At 38.7% G+C, this 20,979-nt stretch overlaps 1 protein-coding gene across 9 annotated transcripts in view; it reads left to right on the top strand.

Moving 5' to 3' along the window:
* Window positions 1-20,979, top strand: part of GRIA4 (glutamate ionotropic receptor AMPA type subunit 4) — a 378,736-nt gene that overhangs the window by 279,026 nt on the left and 78,731 nt on the right. For all 9 annotated transcript variants that reach the window (XR_006605952.1, XR_006605953.1, XM_004764438.3 and 6 more), the window contains exon 6: window positions 1,926-1,979. Coding sequence is in view for 7 of the 9 variants with exons in the window: in XM_004764438.3 (XP_004764495.1) it covers window positions 1,926-1,979 (54 nt within the window). In the remaining 2 variants the exon portion in view is untranslated. The remainder of the gene's footprint in view (window positions 1-1,925; window positions 1,980-20,979) is intronic.

A 20,979-nucleotide genomic window follows, 5' to 3' on the forward strand; every position in this document is an offset into this window, starting at 1 on the left:
GGATGAATCAGGCAAGAGGAAAGCTGGAGACACGCTGTGTAAAACATTGCACATGCAAAGGAAAGCTTCCTGGAGAATAAAGAACATTTCAGGAGCCAAGAAGGACTCTGGGAGGGACTGTGCCCATATAAGCTGCCAGATTGGACAGCCTGACCCAGGGGCTAATGGTCACCCAAGAACAGGAACTTCGGGTGCAGCCAAGGCAGTAAGTTCAACCTCAGATCCGATCGAAAGCCACACTCTTGAAGGGTGTGACACTGCAGTCATGAAGGGGACTAGAAAACCACCTGCTACCTGGACGTGGAGTCAGCTGGGTGTGTTCTGCCGGGGCCGGGCTCTGTGTGGCGGGGCAAATACATCCGATGGGAAGTGGTCATCACAACCTTCTGTAGGCAGATTGTTAATTGAATTTAATTTGTACCACACTGTGAGGTGGGAATCAGTGACAGCAACATTGCAGTACCTGTTAGAGGCAAACACAGATACCTTTGAAGGGATGTTTTCAGGGATGTGGGTGGAGAATTTCCCAGAATTGAAGAAATCTTCATACTCAGGAAACACAACAAATCCCAAACAATATAAAAAATACTAAGGTAAAAATCCAAACTCCATTGTAGTGAAACCACAGAGCCATCCGGATAAGGGAAGGTCTTAGCTATGACCAGAAAGCAATGATGAGATGAGCAGACACTCATTTCACCAGGGGCCTTGTGTACAAAGCTCTGGTTTGGAGCACATTTTGCATTTTCTGGATTTTAAAAGGGTTTTCCTTTATTTTATACGCAAGTCGCCTATTTACAAAGAATTATTTTTAGAGGATATTAAAATGCTGAAAACAATTTAATTTTTTTCTTTGGTGATTGAAGTATACAAAACTCATACATCATGTTGTCCCCTTTGAGGAACCAATGAAGTTACCACACTGCTCACCGGTATCTGTCATTAGATTTTCTCTCATTGAAGAAATTGTCAATTTTATAGAAAATAAGAGTTTTAACTTCTGATGCAATTTTATTTCTGTGATAGAAATTTCTGAATTTCTAATTCCTGAAACATTCCTAGAAACATTCTTAGAAAAAAATTAATGAATCGGGGCACCTGGGTGGCTCAGTGGGTTAAAGCCTCTGCCTTCAGCTCAGGTCATGATCCCAGAGTCCTGGGATCGAGCCCCACATAGGGCTCTCTGCTCAGCAGGGAGCCTGCTTCCCCCCTCTCTCTGCCTGCCTTTCTGCCTACTTGTGATCTCTGTGTGTCAAATAAATAAATAAAATCTTTTTAAAAAATTAATGAATCTAACAGAGAAAAAGTCTCTTGATGATGTTTTGTCTTTATTCTTTTGATTATAATAAAATACTGCTCTATTCATAGGCAGGTGGGAATTAACTAAGCACTCTAGTTTCAGAAGCATCTAAACACGGGTACTTTGCCTTACAGAAACCTTGCTTGCTGCTCAGGACAAAAGTCCAATCTACTCATAGAAAATCATTCTTAACAGTGGAAGACACTTAACAGTGTATCATACATTTCTATAAATTACCAACAAATTAAGGATGTCTATCTTCTTTGGACCAAAATAATTTTAAGTTTCTTACGTTAGTGTTTGTTCTTTTTTAGAATATATATATGAACTATCAGTTTGTTTCATAACCATCTTCTCCTCTTTGAGGGAATTACAGTGTAATTTTTTGAACAAGGTTTATTGATTGAAGGATCATTTATACAGCATGATTGAAATTAGAATTTTTTTTTTACTTTAATCACTTAATTTTTGGCTTAGGAATTTCTTCTAATTACAAGGAAGAGTGTAACATTTTTTTCATCATGTTTCCACATGGAATTAGGCTAAAGTAGCTAAGATTCTATTTTTTAATGTATTCTTCAGTAAAGTTAAATTGGTTTTCTCTTGTTTCCTTCCATTTTCACAGATTGTGAGCGTTGGGAAGCATGTAAAAGGCTACCATTACATCATTGCAAACTTGGTAAGAGCTCTCTATTTTCTGTTATTCAGAAGAATTGCTCAAGCGTTCCAGATTATTTTAACTGTGCCTTAAAATAACATTTCAGTAAATGAATAAGTCACAGTACTTACTAAGCTTTTTATAACCCCTAGGATAATGTACGATAATTTGGTACGGTGGTCATTGTATTTCTAATGTGCAATTCAGTGTATGTTGATGCGGACTCCCCTGACATCTGCCAAAGGGACCTTTAAAGTAACTATGACACTTGCTTTACTACGATACCACCTGGCAAATTAAACAATGGTCTTTCCTCTATAAATGATAAATGTATCACTGTATGGATCAAGATTGCCAATTCTTAGGATATCACAAAGATGATGGAACTGATGACCCATGTCCTCTGATTTTAAGAAAAGCAGGATTGAAATGGCTATTAAGGAAGTCTTTTGATTGCAAGTAATCCATATTTTTTAAATTATGTCAGCTTTTCATGTATATAGGTGGTTATTAAGCAAAATACATACATTAGTATAAAATCCTGAAAGACCTAAGACAACTCCTTCTGGATTTCTTGCCAAGGCTCACCAAGTTTTTCTTGTAAACTATGCGGTGTAGAGGGCACGTGAGCTATGCAGAACACTATTCTCCTTGCTTCATTAGAAGGCCATCAGCCCCAAGGGCTTGATCTCAGATGTGGTTTATTTTAGAGAAGTTAAGAATGTTTTCTTCTCCTTTTTCTCTTTTCCTACCACATATTTCTTTGGTGAGGATCTTTTGCTTAAGACAGGAAAAGAGCCAAAAGCTGCAAAAAAGATTCAGATTTATCTATTCCCCTCCTATAGTGAGTGGGCCATCACCCTCTGAGACTGGAATTTTTAGTGGATGGATCACATTGTGGAATTGAGATACTAAAATTCAACGAAAGACTGTCAAATTCTAATAGTAAAAGATTACCATAAGTTACCATCAGTAACTTGTGCATACCTGTGTTATAATATATTGTGTTAATTATGCTTTCTCGACTTACTCATTTATCTCTAAATAACTGTGATTTCCAAAACCAGAATGAATTTTGTTTCATTGGGCCAATCAATAGCTTTTTCTTGGGAACTATTGCATAGGGTTCCCGAATAGGAAGTAAATCCATTATCAAAAGAAAGATTATGTTAATGTAGTTAATGTTGAAAGACTGAATGATTTCCTCCTAAGATCAGGAGCAGACAAGGATTCCCCTCATCCTTTATGTTGAACATTGTACTGAAGCTTCTAGCAAGAAAAAGAAATAAAAGGCATTCGGATTGAAAAAAAAAGTATTTTGTGAATAGACAATACTAGAAAATCTAATAAAAATAAGGAATCTAATAAATAATTTTATTCTTAAGGAATCAAATTTTAAAAATCTAACAGGAGAACTAATAAGTAGATTTAGCAGGGTTTCAGGATCTAAGGTCAGTATAAAAAACTTTTGCATTTTTGTACACTAGTAGCTGACATTCTGAGAGTGAGGTTAAGAGAAAAATTCCATTTATAACTCCCAGTTACAGTCTACAATTAATGAGAAACTGCTACTTCAGTCTGGCAGGACCATTCAGTTGGAGGAACCTAGATGGTAAGATAGGAAATCCCCGAAATTCCCTCCTCCCCCAGATACACACACAGAGTAGTCCCTCTGAGAGAAATCGAGAAAGTAGTTCAGTGACTCGTACACATCAGGCAACTAAGAAAATAAACCACGTTGAAATGGGTAGGAAAGGCTTAAACACACTCCTTCCATAAAAACTATACCCAGCACAGTGCCATACCATCAAGAGGGCATCCCCAACTCCCAGCTTCTCCATGAGCAGCAGAGGATGTGGACCATACATTCAGCACCCTATCACTCAAAAGACAGACCCCCAAAACACCTACCTCTGAAAGCCGGTTGGTTATACACCCACAAGACCCACAAGACCCACAAGACTACAGAAACCATTCTTAATGGGCTCACATTCACTGTTAACTATCCCCACAGGCCTTGTTAGCACAGAGAGAGCAGGCAAAAATGCCCATCTCTAGTCTTTCCCTGAAAGGAAATTGACTACCTACTTTCCAGTCTGCTGTGGAGAGTCCATATGCAAAAGCCTGGCTGAGTACATTAAGAAAATGGCTGTGATTCCCCGTGGAGCGCATGGTAGCTAGTGGGCATTTCTGTCACCTTCTCCCTCTGGCTCACTCCCACTGTAAAACCAGGTCATCAGCCCCTCTCTAGAAGAAGAGTGAACACATGCCTGGTGCCCTACCCTTTACTGTTGCTGCTCAGGGTTGACTGCATCTGATTGCCAACGGAGCTTGCATTCACAAATCCCACAGGCCTGTAGCTAACAGTGAGGTGGTTCTTACCAGCAATGCGTGAGGGTGCTCACCCGGGTATCCGCCAGGGCTCCATGTGGAGGGAACTGGCAAGTCTTTCTCTGAAGCAGGTTTGACTATGTATTTCACAGACTGCTTCCTGAGAGTCAGTCTTACAGTCAGCCTGCATCTAGGTGCTGACTGTGATCCTTTGGGGACACTGTCAGGTCCCTCAACTACTAGGAACCACTAAAAAAAAAAAAAAGTCTGTTTGAGTAATCACATAGATTTAAAGGACAACCAACAGTTTAGCCTGTGCTGATTTGATGAGGCTCATCTTCTATACGACACCAGTGATCAAGACTGGCAGAGCTGTCTGTATTATCTACTGTGCAGAACCCACAGAGGGAATAAGAAAAATGAAAAAAAAAAAAAAAAAGAGGAAATACATTACAAACAAAAGAACAAAATAAATCTCTAGAAACAAATCTTAATGAAGTGGAGATAAGTGATTTACACAATAGAGCTCAAAATAACAGTCATAAAGATGCTTGTCAAGGTCAGGAGAGCAAGGCATTATTAACAAAATAAGCATTTCAACAAAGAGGTAGGTTTTTTTTTTTTTTTCTAACAGAAATCATGGAGCTGAAGAATATAATAACTAACTACAAAATTCAGTAGAGGTGTTCAGCAGCAGACTAGAATAGGTGGAAAAAAAGATCAGCCAAATGAAGATAAGGCAGTGGAATCTATCCAATCAGAGAAGCAAAAAAGAAAAAAAAAAATGAAAGGGAGGATAGCTTTAAGGACTTAGAATACACCATCATGGACCAACGGACATATTATAGGGCTCCCAAAAAGAAGAAGAGATAGACAAAGGAGCAGAAAGCTTCTTCAAAGAAATAATGGCTAAAAAGTTCCCTAATCTGGGGAAAGTCATAAAAGTCCAATTCTAGGAAGACCAAACAATACAGATAAGCTGCATCTCAGGAGATACACACCAAGACACATTGCAGTTAAGTTATTCACAAATTAAAAGACCAGGAGAGCATCTTAAAGCAGCAAGAGGAAAATAACTTGTTATTTACAAGGGAACTAAGGCAAGACCATCAGCAGAAGCTTTATAAGCAAGAGGGGAGTGGGATAATGTATTCAAAGTACTGATAGGAAAAAAAACAGCTAACCAAGAATACTCTACCTGGCAAAGTTTTCTTTGAGAACTGAAGGAGAACTAAAGAATTTTCCAGACAAGAAGAAACTAAAGAGTTGATCATGAGTGCTTTTACAAGAAGTGTTAATGTTTCAAGCTGAAATTAAAGGACATAAATTAGTAATATAAAAATAGATGAAAGTATAAAATCCACTGCTAACAGTTAAGTATATAGAAAAATTCAGAAAACTCCAATAGTGTCATAGAGGCACATAAATCACTTCTAATTCTAATATAAGGTTAAAAAACATAAATATTAGAAATAATTATAACTACAATAATTTCTTAATACATACACAATGTAAAAGATGTAAATTGTTGCCATCAAAAACAAAATGGGGAAGACATGTGTAGAATTAGGGAGCTTTTGAATGCATTCAGTTTAGTTGTTACCAACTTAAAATAGACTGTTGTGACTCTTAAGAAGTTTTATTAAAGCCTCATGATAACCACAAAGCAAAAACTTATAGAAGAAGAAAGGAATCAAAACCTACCACCTCAGAAAATCGAATCACAAAAGAAGAGAGAGAAAAAGGAGTAAAGGAACTACAAATCAGCTAAAAAACCATTCACAAAATGTCAGTAGTAAATCTCTTCCTACCAGGAGAGGAGGGGCAAGATGGTGGAGAAGTAGGAGACCCTGTTTAAACCGGTCCCCTAAAGTGAGCTAATCATCTACCAGAAGTCTCTGAACACCCATGAAATCAGCCTGAAATGGAGGATTATACACTTCTGGATCTCTACGGGGGCAGAAGACACCAGTGGAGATCTAAAGTGTACTGGGAGCAATTGGACTGATATCCAAGGATAAACAGAAGGGGGAGGGAGCCACCAGAAGCGACCCACTGCAGAGTAATACCCCCAGTACGAAAGTGCCCTGTGGTTGGGACCAGCGGTCAATTGGAGTCTGGTTAAAAGCACTAAAAAAGAGCGAAAGATCTTCGGGGACAGCTGGTGGAATCCGGTGGTCAGGGGCACAGGCCTAAGCCCACAGTCCCAGGATGGCCACTGCTGGCGACCACCCCTGCCAGAGAGAGAGCGGCAGAGCAAGTGTGCGGTGCAAGTGCGCGGCTTACACCATGGCTCGACTGGGCACATTCCCGCCCCACTCATGAGGGAGTCTGGTGATGGCGCCAGCCAGCGCTCCCAAGAACTTTTGCACACTGTGTGAACAGGGTCTGACCCACTCCCTACCAGGACCTGAGAAAACTATGCGGTCGATAGCCATCCATCTCTAGGACTGGCCGAGTAACCATCCCACCGTGGCAACCTGAGGTCTGGACCCTGGACTATACAGTCCCAGCAAAGGCAGCCACCAGAAGCGGGCTCCCTGGACCAATATCACTCACCGTTTTAGTAGCAAAGACAAGCAGGTGCAGAGACAAGCAGGCGCTTGGGGCAACCCCAGGACAGTGGCTGGGGATGTGCTCTGCCTTTGGGAGTTTGTATGGCTCAGCGGAGTTGGCAGAGGGGGAGTCTGTGTGTTCTGGACCACCCAGAGGGGAGCAGACTGAGGCTTCTCTCAGGTGGAGGTCTGGGTGCAGTTTGCTTTTCACTGAACCTCCGAAAAGCTGCAGAAAGCCCCCAAAAGGAAAAAAACCTCAAGAGAACAAAAGCCTGAAAAACCAGTTTCCAGAGCCCAGCCCCTTGATCAAGGGCAGGAGGACTCAACCCAAGCAAGACTGACCGAAAAAACGAGGCAGGCCCCTCCCCTGAAAGCCAGCCAAAAGAATGAGAGGACAACCACCACAAGGTCCCCATAAAGCTGTAAATCTCCAATATCAGGGGAAAACAATATATTAAGCTCCTGGTGTTGCCCTAAAACCTGTATATTTCATAGATACAACTTTAATTTTTAATTTGTTTTCACTATTCTTGTTCGTTTTAATTTTTTTAACCTACTTACCATTACAAATAGAGGTTTAATACAACATATTCCATAATAACCTTTTAACTTGAACTTTTTGCATACATATACCTGTGTTTTTCTTTTTCTTTTCTTTTTTTTTTTTTTTTAATATACATATAGATACAAGCTTCAAGGTAATCCTCTTCCCCTAATCAGTACTACTCCTATATATAAAACAATTTTGATCTCCCTTTATCTCTGGAAAGTTGAGTCCTTTAATGAAGATAGCAAGATACACCCAGGAAGAACTGAAATAACCTTCCTCATTCCACATGGAACCTTCCACATGGAGGATTTATAACCATCTTCCCATCTTTGTCTTCTGTCAGTGTTTCTGTATATTTGTTTTTGTTCTGGTATTATATAAATCTTATCCTTGGGGTTATTTTGACTATTTTTTTTCTTGCCATTTTATTTTTTTGTCAGTCTTTTTGTTTGTATACCTTATAAATCTTATCTTTGGGGCCTGTTCTGGCTGGCTTTTTGTTTGTTTGTTTGTTTGTTTTCCTGTTTCTCTCTCTTTTTTTTTCTTTTTTCTTTCTTTTTGGTGGTGACTTCCGATTGCTCAGAAGCATTCCAGGGTGCACCTTGAGTGGATCATGGTTGACATATTCAGCTATACATCCCCTCAACCACCTCTCATCAAAATGACTAGGAGGAGGAACACCCAACAGAGGAAAAATTCAGAGACTGTGCCCTCTCTATCAGAGCTGTTGGGTATGGACATAAACATTATGTTGTAAAGGGAATTCAGAGTAATAGTTATCTAGGCAATGGCTAGGTTGGAGAAAACTATTAGTGACAGCATGGAATCAATTAGGGCAGAAGTGAAAGCTGCCTGGGAAGAAGTTAAAAATGCTACCAATGAGATCCAATCTAATCTAAATACTCTAACAGCTAGGGTAACCAAGGCAGAATATAGAATTAGTGATCTAGATGACAAACTGATAGAGAAAAAGGATCAGGTGGAGGCCTGGAACACACAATTAGGGAAATAAATGACACCGTGAAACATTCCAACGTCATAATTATTGGGATACCTGAGGGGGAGGAGAAAGAAAGAAGGTTAGAAGATACAATTGAACAAATTCTTGATGAAATTTTTCCCAATCTGGGGAATGGAACCAGCATTTGTGTCTTAGAGGTAGAAAGAACATCCCCCAAGATCAACAAATCTAAAAAGACCTCGAGGCACTTGATTGTGAGACTGACAAATCATAATTTTAGACAGGTGCTTTTTAGAGCAACTAGGGGGAAGATATTCCTTACATACAGAGGAAGGTCCATCAGAATAACGTCAGACCTGTCCACAGAAACCTGGCAAGTCAGAAAGTCTGGCAAGACATATTCAGGGCACTAAATAAGAAGAATATGCAGCCAAGAGTACTTTATCCAGCAAGGCTGACATTCAGAATGCATGGAGAGATAAAGAGCTTCCAAGACTGGCAAGGTTTAAAGGAGTATGTGGCCACCAAGCTGGCACTACAAGAAATACTAAGGTGGTTTCTATAAAGGAAGAAAGAACCCAAGAGTAGCATAGAACAGAAAATTACAGAAACAATCTATAGAAACAAGGACTTCATAGGCAATATGATATCAATAAAAACATATCTTTCAATAATCACTCTCAACGTGAACAGCCTAAACAGTCCCATAAAATGGCACAGAACTGCATATTGGATGAAATGACAGGACCCATACTTAAGTTGTCTACAAGAGATCCACTTGGAATGTTAGGATACATCCAGACTGAAAGTGAAGGAATGGAGAAGCATCTTTCATGCCACTGCGCCTGAAAAGAGACCTGGGGTAGCAATTCTCATATCAGATAAATCAGATTTTAAACTAAAGACTGTCGTCAGATAAAGAAGGACACTACATCATTCTTAAAGGGTCTATCTACCAAGAAGATCTAACAATTATAAATATTTATGCCCCCAATATGGGAGCAGCCAACTACAACTGTTAATCAAGATAAAGAGTCATATTGATATGAATACATTATTAGTAGGGGTCTTAACACAGTAATACATCATCCCAAGCAGAAAATCAATAAAGAAACAAGAACATTGAATGACACATGGACCAGATGGACGTCATAGATATATACAGAACATTCCACCCTAAAACAACAGAATACTTACTCTTCTAGAGCACGCATGGATCTTTTTCCAGAATAGACCATACAGTAGGTCACAAATCAGGGCCCAACCAATACCAAAAGATTGAGATTATTCCCTGCATTTTCTCAGACCACAGTGCTTTGAAACTGGAACTCAGTCACAAGAAGAAGTTTGGAAGGAATTCAAACACTTGGAAGCTAAAGACCACCCTGCTTGAGAATGTTTGGATCAACCAGGCAATCAAAGAAGAGCTTAAACAATTAATGGAAACCAATGAATGAAGACACTTCAGTCCAAAACTTATGGGGGGAAATACATACAAATACAAATACAAGCCTCCCTCAAAAAAACTGAAAAATCCAGAATACACCAGCTCTCCTTTACACCTTAAAGAACTGGAGAATCAGCAGCAAATTAAGCCAGCCCCACACATAAGAAGGGAAATAATCAAGATTAGAGCAGAGATCAATGAGATAGAAACTAGAGATACAGTAGAACACATCAACAACACTAAAAGCTGGTTTTTTGGAAGAATCAATAAGATTGATAAACCATTGGCCAAACTAATCCAAAAGAAAAGAGAGAGGACCCAAATTAATAAAATTATGAATGAAAAGGGAGAGATCATGACTAACACCAAGGAAACAATCATCAGAAATTATTATCAACAGCTATATGCAAATAAGTTAAGCAACCTAGACAAAACAGGTGCGTTCCTAGAAACCTATAAACTTTCAAAACTGAATCAGGAAGAAACTGACAACCTGAATAGACCAATATCTAGTAAGGAGATCGAAGCAGTGATCTAAAACCTCCCAAAAAACAAGAGCCCAGGACCTGACGGATTCCTTGGAGAATTCTAGCAAACATTCAAAGAAGAAATAATACCTGTTCTCCTGAAGCTATTTCAAAAAATAGAAACAGAAGGAAAACTTCTAGACCCTTTTTATGAAGCCAGTATTACCCTGATCCCCAAACCAGGAAAAGACCCCCCCCCAAAAGGGAGAATTTCAGACCAATATCCCTGATGAATATGGATCCCAAGATTCTCAACAAGATCCCAGCTAACTGGATCCAACAGTACATTAAAAAGATTATCCACCATGACTGGGTGGGATTTATCCTTGGGATGCAAGGGTTTGCAAATCTAATTTGCAACGTTTGCAAATCTAATCAATGTGATACAACAAATAAATAAGAAGAACCACATCGTTCTCTCAGTTGATGCAGAAAAAGCATTTGACAAGGTACAGCATCCGTTTCTGATTAAAACCTTTCAATGTATAGGGATCGAAGGAACATTCCTGAACTTCATAAAATCTATGGAAACCCCACAGCGAATATTATCCTCAACAGGGAAAAGCTGACAGCTTTCCCTTGGAAATCAGGAACACGACAAGGATGTCCACTATTGCCTCTGTTGTTCAACATAGTACTAGAAGTCCCAGCAACAGCAATCGGACAACAAAAAGAAATAAAAGGTATTCAAATTGGCAAAGAAGTCAAACTCTCTCTCTTCACAGATGACATGATATTTTATATGGAAAACCCAAAAGATTCCACCCCCAAACTACTAGAACTCATACAGCAATTCAATAATGTTGGCAGAATACAAAATCAAGGTACAGAAATCAGTTGCTTTCTTACACACTAACAATGAAAATATAGAAAAGGAAATTAGAGAATCGATTCCATTTACTATAGCACCAAGAACCACAAGATATCTGGGAATAAACCTAACCAAAGAGGTAAAGGATCTGTACTTGAACTACAGAACACTCATGAATGAAATTGAAGAAGACAAAGAAAGATGGAAGAGCATTCCATGCTCGTGGATTGGATAGAATAAACATTGGAAAGAATAAACATTGTTAAAATGTCTATACTGCCTAGAGTAATCTATACTTTCAATGCCATCCCAATCAAAATTCCACCAGCATTTTTCAAAGAGCTGGAACAAACAATCCTAAAATTTTGTATGGAACCAGAAGAGATCCCGAATTGCTAAGGAAATGTAGAAAAAGAAAAAACTGGGGGCATCACATTGTCTGATTTCAAGCTTTACTGCAAAGTTGTGATCACCAAGGCATCTCAGTACTGGTACAGAAACAGACACATAAACCAGTGGAACAGGGTAGAGACACCAGATATGAACCCTCAGTTCTATGGTGAAATAATCTTTGACAAAGCAGGAAAAAATATCCAGTGGAAGAATGACAGTCTCTTCAATAAATCATGCTGGGAAAATTGGACAGCCGTGTGTAGAAGAATGATACTCGACCATTCTCTTACATCATACACAAAGATAAACTTGAAATAGATAAAAGACCTCAACTTGAGGCAGTAATCTGTCAGAATCCTAGAGGAGAACATAGGCAGTAACGTCTTCGACATGGGCCACAGCAACTTCTTTAAGACATGTCTCCAAAGGCAAAATAACAAAAACTAAAATGAATTTTTGGGACATCATCAAGATCAAAAGCTTCTGCACAGCAAAGGAAACAGTGAAACAAAGAGACAACCCACGAAATGGGAGAAGATATTCACAAGTGACACTACAGATAAAGGGCTGATATCCAAGATCTATAAAGAACTCACACTCAACACACACCAAACAGATAATCACATCAAAAAATGGGCAACAGATATGATCAGACACTTCTCCAAAAAAGACATAAAAATGGCTAACAGAAAAAAATGTTCATCATCATTAGCCATCAGGGAGATTGAAATCAAAACCACATTGGGATACCATTTTACACCAGTTAGAATGGCCAAATCAACAAGACAAGAAACAACAAATGTTGGAGAGGATGTGGAGAAAGGGGAACCCTCTTACACTCTTGCTGAATGAATGCAACTTGGTGCAGCCACTTTGGAAAACAGTGTGGAGATTCCTTAAGAAATTAAAAATAGAGCTATCCTATGACCCTGCAATTGCACTATTTGGTATTTACCCCAAAGATACAGAAGCACTGAACAGAAGTGTACCCCATATGTATGTACCCCAATGTTTATAGCAGCAATGGGCACAATCACCAACCTGTGGAAAGAGTCAAGATGCCCTTTAAAAGATGAATGGATAAAGAAGATATAGTCCATATATACAAAGGAGTATTATGCTTCCATCAGAAGCATTTTTGTATCAACATGGACAGGACTGTAAGAGATTATGCTGAGTGAAATAAGTGAAACAAGCAGAGAGTCAGTTATATGGTTCACTTACTTGTGAAGCATAAGGAATAACATGCAGGACATTGGGAGATGGAGAGGAGAAGTGAGTTGGGAATCGGAGGGGGAGATGAACCATGAGAGACTGTGGACTCTGAGAAACAAACTGAGGGTTTTGGAAGGATGGGGAGTTGGAGGATGGGTGAGCCAGGCAGTGGGTATTAAGGAGGGCACGGATTGCGTGGAGCACTGGGTGTGGTGCATAAACAATGAATTTTGGAACACTGAAAATAAAATAAATTTTTAAAAATCTATTCCTACCAACAGCTGTTTAAATGTAAATGGACTATATTCTCCAATCAGAAGACCTAGAATGGCTGAATGAATTTAAAAACAGAAGGAAAGAAAGAGACCCCCCCCCAAAAAAAAAGAAAAAAAGAAAAGACCTAACTCTCTTCTGCCTACAGAGACTCATTTCTGCTTTAGTTATACAATCAGACTGAAAGTGAAAGAAGGGAAGAAAGACCATGCAAATGGAAACTGAGGAAATAAGGAATAGTTATGGTTTTATCAGACAAATTGACTTGAAGCCAGAAACTATAACAAAAGCCAAAGAATATCATTTTTAATGCTAAAGGAGTTAATTCATCAATAAAAACAACATTTGTAAATACTTTTGCACTCAACAGCAGAGCACCTAAATATATAATAAAGCAAATATCAACAAATCTGAAAACAGAAATAGACAGCAACCCAGAAATAGTAAGGAGTTTCAACACGCCATTTTCTTCCTTTTTTTTTTAAATTAAATTCAATTTAGTTAACATAACGTGTATTATTAGTCTCAGGGTAGGCTTTAGTGATTTATCCATTGTATATAACACCCAGTGCTCATTACATCAAGTGCCCTCCTTAATGCCCGTTACTCAGTTACTCCATTTCCCCCACCCACTTCCCTTCCAGCAACCCTCAGTTTATTCCCTGTAGTTAAGAGTCTCTTACGGTTTGCCCCTCTTTCTGTTTTATCTTATTTTTCCTTCCATTCCCCTATGATCATCTGTTTTGTGTCTTAAATTCCACACACAAGTGAAATCATACAGTATTTGTCTTTCTCTGACTGACTTAACTTAGTGTAATATACTCTGGTTCCATCCACGTCCTTACAAATGGCAAGATTTCATTCCTTTTAACTGCTGGGTAATATTACATTTCCATATTTTTATATAGGAGTGTGTGTGTATACTTATGTGTACACACAAACACACACACCCCACATTTACTGTATCCATTCATCTGTCAATAGACATCTGGGCTCTTTCTATAGTTTGGCTACTGTGGATATTGCTCCTATAAATATTGGGGTGCACGTTTTCCTTTGAATCACTATTTTTGTATTCTTTGGATAAATTCCTAATAGTTCTATTGCTGAGTCATAGGGTAGCTCTATTTTTAGCTTTTTGAGGATCCTCCATACTGTTTTCTAGAGTGGCTGCACCAATTGGCATTTCCACCAACAGTATAAGAGGTTCTCCTTTCTCTGCATCCTCACTGACATCTGTTGTTTAATCATAGTCCCTCTGACAGGTGTCAGGTGGTATCTCATTGTGGTTTATTTGTATGTTTGTTTTTTTAAAGATTTTACTTATTTATTTGACAGAGAGAGACACAGCAAGAGAGGGAACACAAGCAGGGGGAGTGGGAGAGGGAGAAGCAGGCTCCCTGTTGAGCAGGCAGCCCGATGTGGGGCTCAATCCCAGGACCCTGGGATCATGACCTAAGCTGAAGGCAGACACTTAATGACTGAGCCACCCAGGTGCCCCTTTCATTGTGGTTTTGATTTGCATTTCCTTAATGATGAGTGATGTTGAACATTTTTTCATGTGTCTTTTGGCCATTTGTCTGTCATTAGAGAAATGTCTGTTCATGTCTTATGCCCAGTTCTTGACTGGAGTTTTTGTTTCAATACTCCATTTTCAATAATGGCTAGATCCTTGACTCAGAATATTCAACAAGGAGACATGGGTTTAAACTGCCTGTTGGACCACATGGGCCTAACAGACAGCTACAGAGTATTCCATGTAACAGGGGAAAAAATGCATTTTTTTTCAAGCACATATGAAACATCCTACAGGATAGATCCTATGTTAGGCCACAAAACAAGTCTTCATCAATTTAAGATCATGCTTCCTTTCTAACCATATAGATATGCAGCTAAAATCAGTTAATGGAAAAATATTCAGAAATCTGCAAATATATGGAGACTAGGGGCGCCTGGGTGGCTCAGTGTGTTAAGCCGCTGCCTTCGGCTCAGGTCATGATCTCAGGATCCTGGGATGGAGTCCTGCATCGGGCTCTCTGCTCAGCAGGGAGCCTGCTTCTTCCTCTCTCTCTGCCTGCCCCTCTGCCTACTTGTGATCTCTCTCTGTCAAATAAATAAATAAAATCTTAAAAAAAAAAAAGAAAAGAAATTTTAAAAATATACATATGTATATATTTATGGAGACTAAACAAATGCTTCTGTACAACCAGTGGCTTAAATAAGAAATTAAAGAAGAAATACAAAAGTACCTTGAGACAAGTGAAAATGGAAACATAACATACTAGAACATGTGAAATGGAGCAAAAGCAGGTCTGAGAAGGAAGTTTACAGTGATAAATGCCTATATTAAGAAAAAAGAGAAATCAAATAAACTAAATTTATACCTCAAGGAACTAGAAAAAGTAGAACAAACTAAGCTCAAAGTTAGTAGAAGAAAGGAAAAAAACAAAGGTCAGAGTGAATATAAATGAAATAGAGACCAAAAAGACAATAGATCAACTGAGAAGTGGTTTTATGAAAAGATAAAATTGACCAATCTTTAGGTAGACTAAGAAAAAAAAAAGAACACTCAAATTAAAAATGTAAGGAGATACATTACAACTCACATAATACGAATACAAAGGATTATAAGAAAGGTCTATAAGCAATTATACACCAACACATTAGAACACTAGAAGAACCAGATAAATTCCAAATACATAACCTACTATGCATGCATTATGATGAAAAAGGAAGACCAGCTAACAAGTAAGGAGTTCAAATCAGTAATCAAAACACTCCCACCAAAAAAGTCTAGGACCAGATAGCTTCTTGGGCAAATTCTACCAAACAATAAAAGAAGAATTAATACCGATCCTTTTGAAATTAATCCAACAAATAGAAGAGGAAGGAACACTTCCAAAATCATTTTAAAAAGCCAGTGTTAGGGATGCCTGGGTGGCTCAGTTGGTTAAGCAGTTGCCTTCGGCTTGGGTCATGATCCCAGCATCCTGGGATCAAGTCCCACATCGGGCTCCTTGCTCTGCAGGGAGCCTGCTTCTCCCTCTGCCTCTGCCTGCCATTCTGTCTGCCTGTGCTCGCTCTCTCCCCCTCTTTCTCTCTGATAAATAAATAAAATCTTTAAAAAAAAAAAAAAAGCCAGTGTTACATTGATACCAAAGTCAGACACGGACACTACCAAAATTAATTAATTAAAGCCTTATATTCCTGATGAATGTAGATGCATAAGTCATCAACAAATTATTAGTAGATCAAATTCAATAGTATATTAAAGAGATCATAGCAATATCAGGAGTGATTTATCCCAGAGATGCAAAGATGGCTCAAAGTCCCAACTCAGTCACCGTGACACACCACAATAACAAAAGAATAAAAACCACATGGTCAAAAAAAAAAAAAAACAACCACATGGTCATCTCATTGGATGCAGAAAATGCATTTGACAAAATTCAACATCATCTCATGATAAAAACTGGGTCTAGAAGGAACATACCTCAAGAAAACAAAAGCCATGTATGCCAAGCCCACATCTAATATACCCAATGTGGAAAAGCTGTAAAAGCTTCTCCTCTAAGGTCAGGAACAAGACAAGGATATCCATTCTCACCACTGTTTTATAATGTAGTATCATATGTTCCAGCCAGAGCAATTAAGCAAGAAAAGAAGTAAAAGACATCCGAACTGGAAAGGAATACATAAAATTTTAGATGATAAAATATTATATATAGAAAGCCTTAATGAGTCCACCACAAATCTAATAGAATAAATGACTTCCTTAAAGTTGTAAAATACAAAATAAATAAATAAAACTCAGCTGTGTTTCTGTACAGTAACAACAAACTCTCAGAAATTAAGGGAACAGTCTTGTTTACAAAAGCATCAAAAACTTTATAAAGGTATTTAGGAATAAATTTAATCAGGAAGTGGAAGATCTATACAGTGAAAACGCTAAGACATGGGTGAAAGAAGACACAGATAAACAAAAATATATTGTGTGTTCATAGAATGGAAATATTAATATTGTTAAAATTCCCATACTCCCCAAAGCAGTCTACAGATTGAATGCAACCTCTATCAAGATTAAAGGAGCATATTCCACAGAGATAGAAAAAATAATCCTAAAATATGTATGGAGCCACAAAAGACCTGGAATGGGTAAAGCCATCTACAAAGCTGGAGGCTTCACCTCCGGATTCAAACTATATTACCAAGCTATGATAATCAAAACAGCATGATTTTGGAATAAAAGCAGACAAACACAGATCAGTGGAACAGAATATAGAGCCCAGGGGTACACCCTGGCACATACGTGGTCAATTAACTTTCCTCAGAGGAGCCAAGAGTATACTATGGGAAAAGGAGAGTCTCTTCAGTAAATGCTATTGGGAAAACTAAATATTTACATGCACACTGAGCCTTATCTTACACCATGCACAAAAATTAATTCAGACATGGCTTAAATTCTTCAACATGAGACGTGAAATTGTAAAACTTCTAGAAAAAAGCCTCAGAAATAATCCCTTTGACATTGATCTTAGCAATGCTTTTTTGGACTGGACTCCAAAAGCACAGGAACAAAGAGCAAAAATAAACAAGTGGACCACGACAAAAAAGCTTCTACCTAGCAAAGGAAGCCTTCAACAAGATGAAAAGGCACCTTACAGAATGGGAGAAAATATTTGCAAACAACATGTCTATTAAGGGGTTAATGTCCAAAATACACAAGGAATTTTTACAATTCAATAGCAAAAATAACAACAATAACAACAGCAACAAATACCTCAATGAAAGAATGGGGGGGCAGGGGGGTGCACCTGAGTGGCTCAGTTGGTTAGGCATTTGCCTTCAGCTCAGGTCACAATCCTCCAGGTCCTGGGATGAAACCCTACATCAGGCTCCCTGCTCAATGGGGAGTCTGCTTCTCCCTCTGGTTTCTGCACGCTCTCGCTCTCTCTCAAATAAGTGAAATCTTCTTAAGAAATAAAGAATAAAAATGGGCAAAGGACTGTTTTAACAAAAAAGACACACAGATGGCCAGCAGTACATGAAAAGATGCTCAGCATCACTAATCATGAGGGAAATGCTAATCAAAGCTACAATGAGATGTTAGCTTACAACTGTTAGCATAGCTGTTTTCTAAAGGAAAGAACCAAATGCTGGTAAGGGTGTAGAAAAATGGGAATGCCTTCGCGCTGTTGGTAGAAATGGGAACTGATGCAGCCCTTATGGAAAACAATATGGAGCTCCTTCACAAAATTAAAAATAGCAATCCCAACTTCTATGTATATATCCAAAGGAAGAAAATCTGTATCAGAAAGATATCTATACCCCTGTGTTCATTGTAGCATTATTCACAGTAGCCAAAGTACAGAAACAGTCTAGGTGTCCATCACAGATGAATGGATAATATGTATATATATATATATATATATATACATCAGCCATAAAAAAGAAACTTCACCATTTCTGATAACATGGATGATCCAGGATGGCATAATGCTAAGTAAAAAAAGAGTAAGACAAACACAGCTGACCTCACCTATATTGGGAATGTTTTAAAGAAATCTAACTCACAGATTAACTCCTGAAGAGTACAGTGTTTCTAGCCAGGTGCTGGAGGGTGGGGAACGTAGGAAGAAGTTGGTAAAAGGGTACAAACTTGCAGTTATGAGCTAAGTATGGTCTTGGAATCAAAGATTTAACAGGGTGGCCGTAGCTTATAATAATGTGTTTTGTAATTGAAATTTGCCAAGAGAATAGAACTTAAGGGTTCTCTCGAAAAGAGAAAAAAAAAAGGTAAACGTGAGGTGACGGATGTGTTAAATAAATCGATGGTGGGAACGCTTTCACAAAGTGTACGTGTGTCAAATCAACAGGTTGTACACTTCAAATACGTTACAAGTGTACTTGGCAGTTATACCTCAGTAAAACTGAAGAAAAGACTGATTTAACAGCAATAGCAAGAACTGATTTCTAAAATAACAATTCTTGGGTCACCTGAGTGGTTCAGTCATTAAGTGTCTGCCTTCAGCTCAGGTCATAATCTCAGGTTCCTGGGATAGAGCCCAGTGTCAGGCTCCCTGCTTCTCCCTCTCCCGCTTTTTGTGTTCCCTCTCTCACTATCTCTCTGTCAAATAAATAAATAAATAAATAAAATCTTTAAATAAATAAATAAGCAAACAAATAAAATAAAAATTCTTACTGGTTACTGGTGGCTACAAGCGATCCAGACGCTAGAAAATATTCTGTAGTCAAAACATTGAAAAAGCAGAAGGTATGAGGCTAACTTGTATTTGCCAAAAAGAGGAGAATGAAGCAAGCCAGATATTAGACATCATTTGTGCTGCCTAAAATATATCATGAATTTACAGGCATGCATTTTTGCCAGAGTCAGGGAACTCCCTTATTTAAGCAGGTTTATTTCCACAGGAACCCAAATTTCATTATGGATATTTTGGGGGGATTCTTTTCAAATGATAATCCTCTAAACCAAGAAATAAAACAAGTAATGTCCCGGATATTGACTTCTTAATGGCCATTAAATCCTTTGCGTGCCTACCTGTGATCTCTCTCTGTCAAATAAATAAATAAAATCTTTAAAAAAAAAAAAAATCCTTTGCGTGAAATATCAAAGGCAGATTCCACATATTTAAATAAAATAATATTCCATTTCATTATGAGTAAGGATGCAAATGGTTTGTGAAAGCTCATCAGCACTACTCAGAACTGTGTTTTCATTATCCATAAGTTAAATTTAACTATGATTCAATCTCATGCATCTTTCTATGTTGATGAATTGGGAATAGATTGATGTTTTCGTTCCCTTTGCCACTCCTGCAGTGTGCTGGGACCTCACCTCCCCAGACAGGAGCCACAAGAAACAAGGATCCCTTTAATTCATGACTCAGACGTGACCCTGCTGGGGGTCCAGGACGACCTGCAGGGACTTGAGGCCATCCGGATAGCATGAGCTGTGCTTGACATGCAAGTGCAGGGACATGCCCCTCCCAGATTCTTGAAATTTTTCTGTGATATCACTGCCATTGTCATTAACAATGGCATCTTAAGGATGAGTAAAATTTGTAAGAAAGGAAAGCTCTTTCTTTTCTCTGTCCTGTTTTCGGTTTGTATGTGGAAAAGTTGTACTTGTACATGCCTGTCATCTAGAGGTACTGGTGGAAACATGTGGTATCTCATTAGATTAAATTCTGTTCTAGAAATTGCCAAGATGCTTAGAAGCAGGAAAACTTTATTTGGTTCACTGTAGTCTGTTTTTCAGAAATTTAAGTACGAAAAATATATCCTGTCTTTGCCCATCAACTTTCTCTTTTCCAGTTCTTTGTTTACTTTGCTCCCAGATTTGTTGCTGTTTTGTTGTGTTGTTGTTTAAGACAAGAATGATCATACCATTTCCCAGCTTAAATTATTCCTTTAGCTCCCAGCTGCAAATGCAGTAAAAGAATTTGGAGCTCTGTGAAAGGGAAAGATCCTGAGATCCCTCCAACTCTCCCTGCGGATGCCTGTCCTCTCCCCTCTCCCTAAAACTGCCTGTGGTTCACAAAAGGACACACCCCCATTGCCCATTTGTCACCACCTCCTACCAGACCAGCACACTGCACTGCCAAGAGCCTTAAGGGTGGAGTAGTGACACTGTCCTCGCTAACGCACAAAACCCTTCCAGTTTTCTCCCTCTTGACCCCAGATCCTCTCTCCTACTCCACCCCTCACATGCCCCTTCTCAAAACCAGACTGGTTCCCAGACACCTGATACCTCCTTTATGTCACAGGTTTAGCTTTGTCTCCCTGGGAGGCAATCCTTAGTCCACCCAATCCTGACACACAGTCCCTTCTTCCAGAAAGCTGTCTGTATGCACTTAATCAGATAGTGGCTCTTCTGGGCTCACAAGTCACCGCAGGTACCAATAATATAGAATGCAATTATTTCTTTTCATCCATAA

Source organism: Mustela putorius, unplaced genomic scaffold, assembly GCF_011764305.1.
Source record: "Mustela putorius furo isolate JIRA1106 unplaced genomic scaffold, ASM1176430v1.1 tig00000198_pilon_pilon_pilon, whole genome shotgun sequence".
Lineage (NCBI taxonomy): Eukaryota > Metazoa > Chordata > Mammalia > Carnivora > Mustelidae > Mustela > Mustela putorius.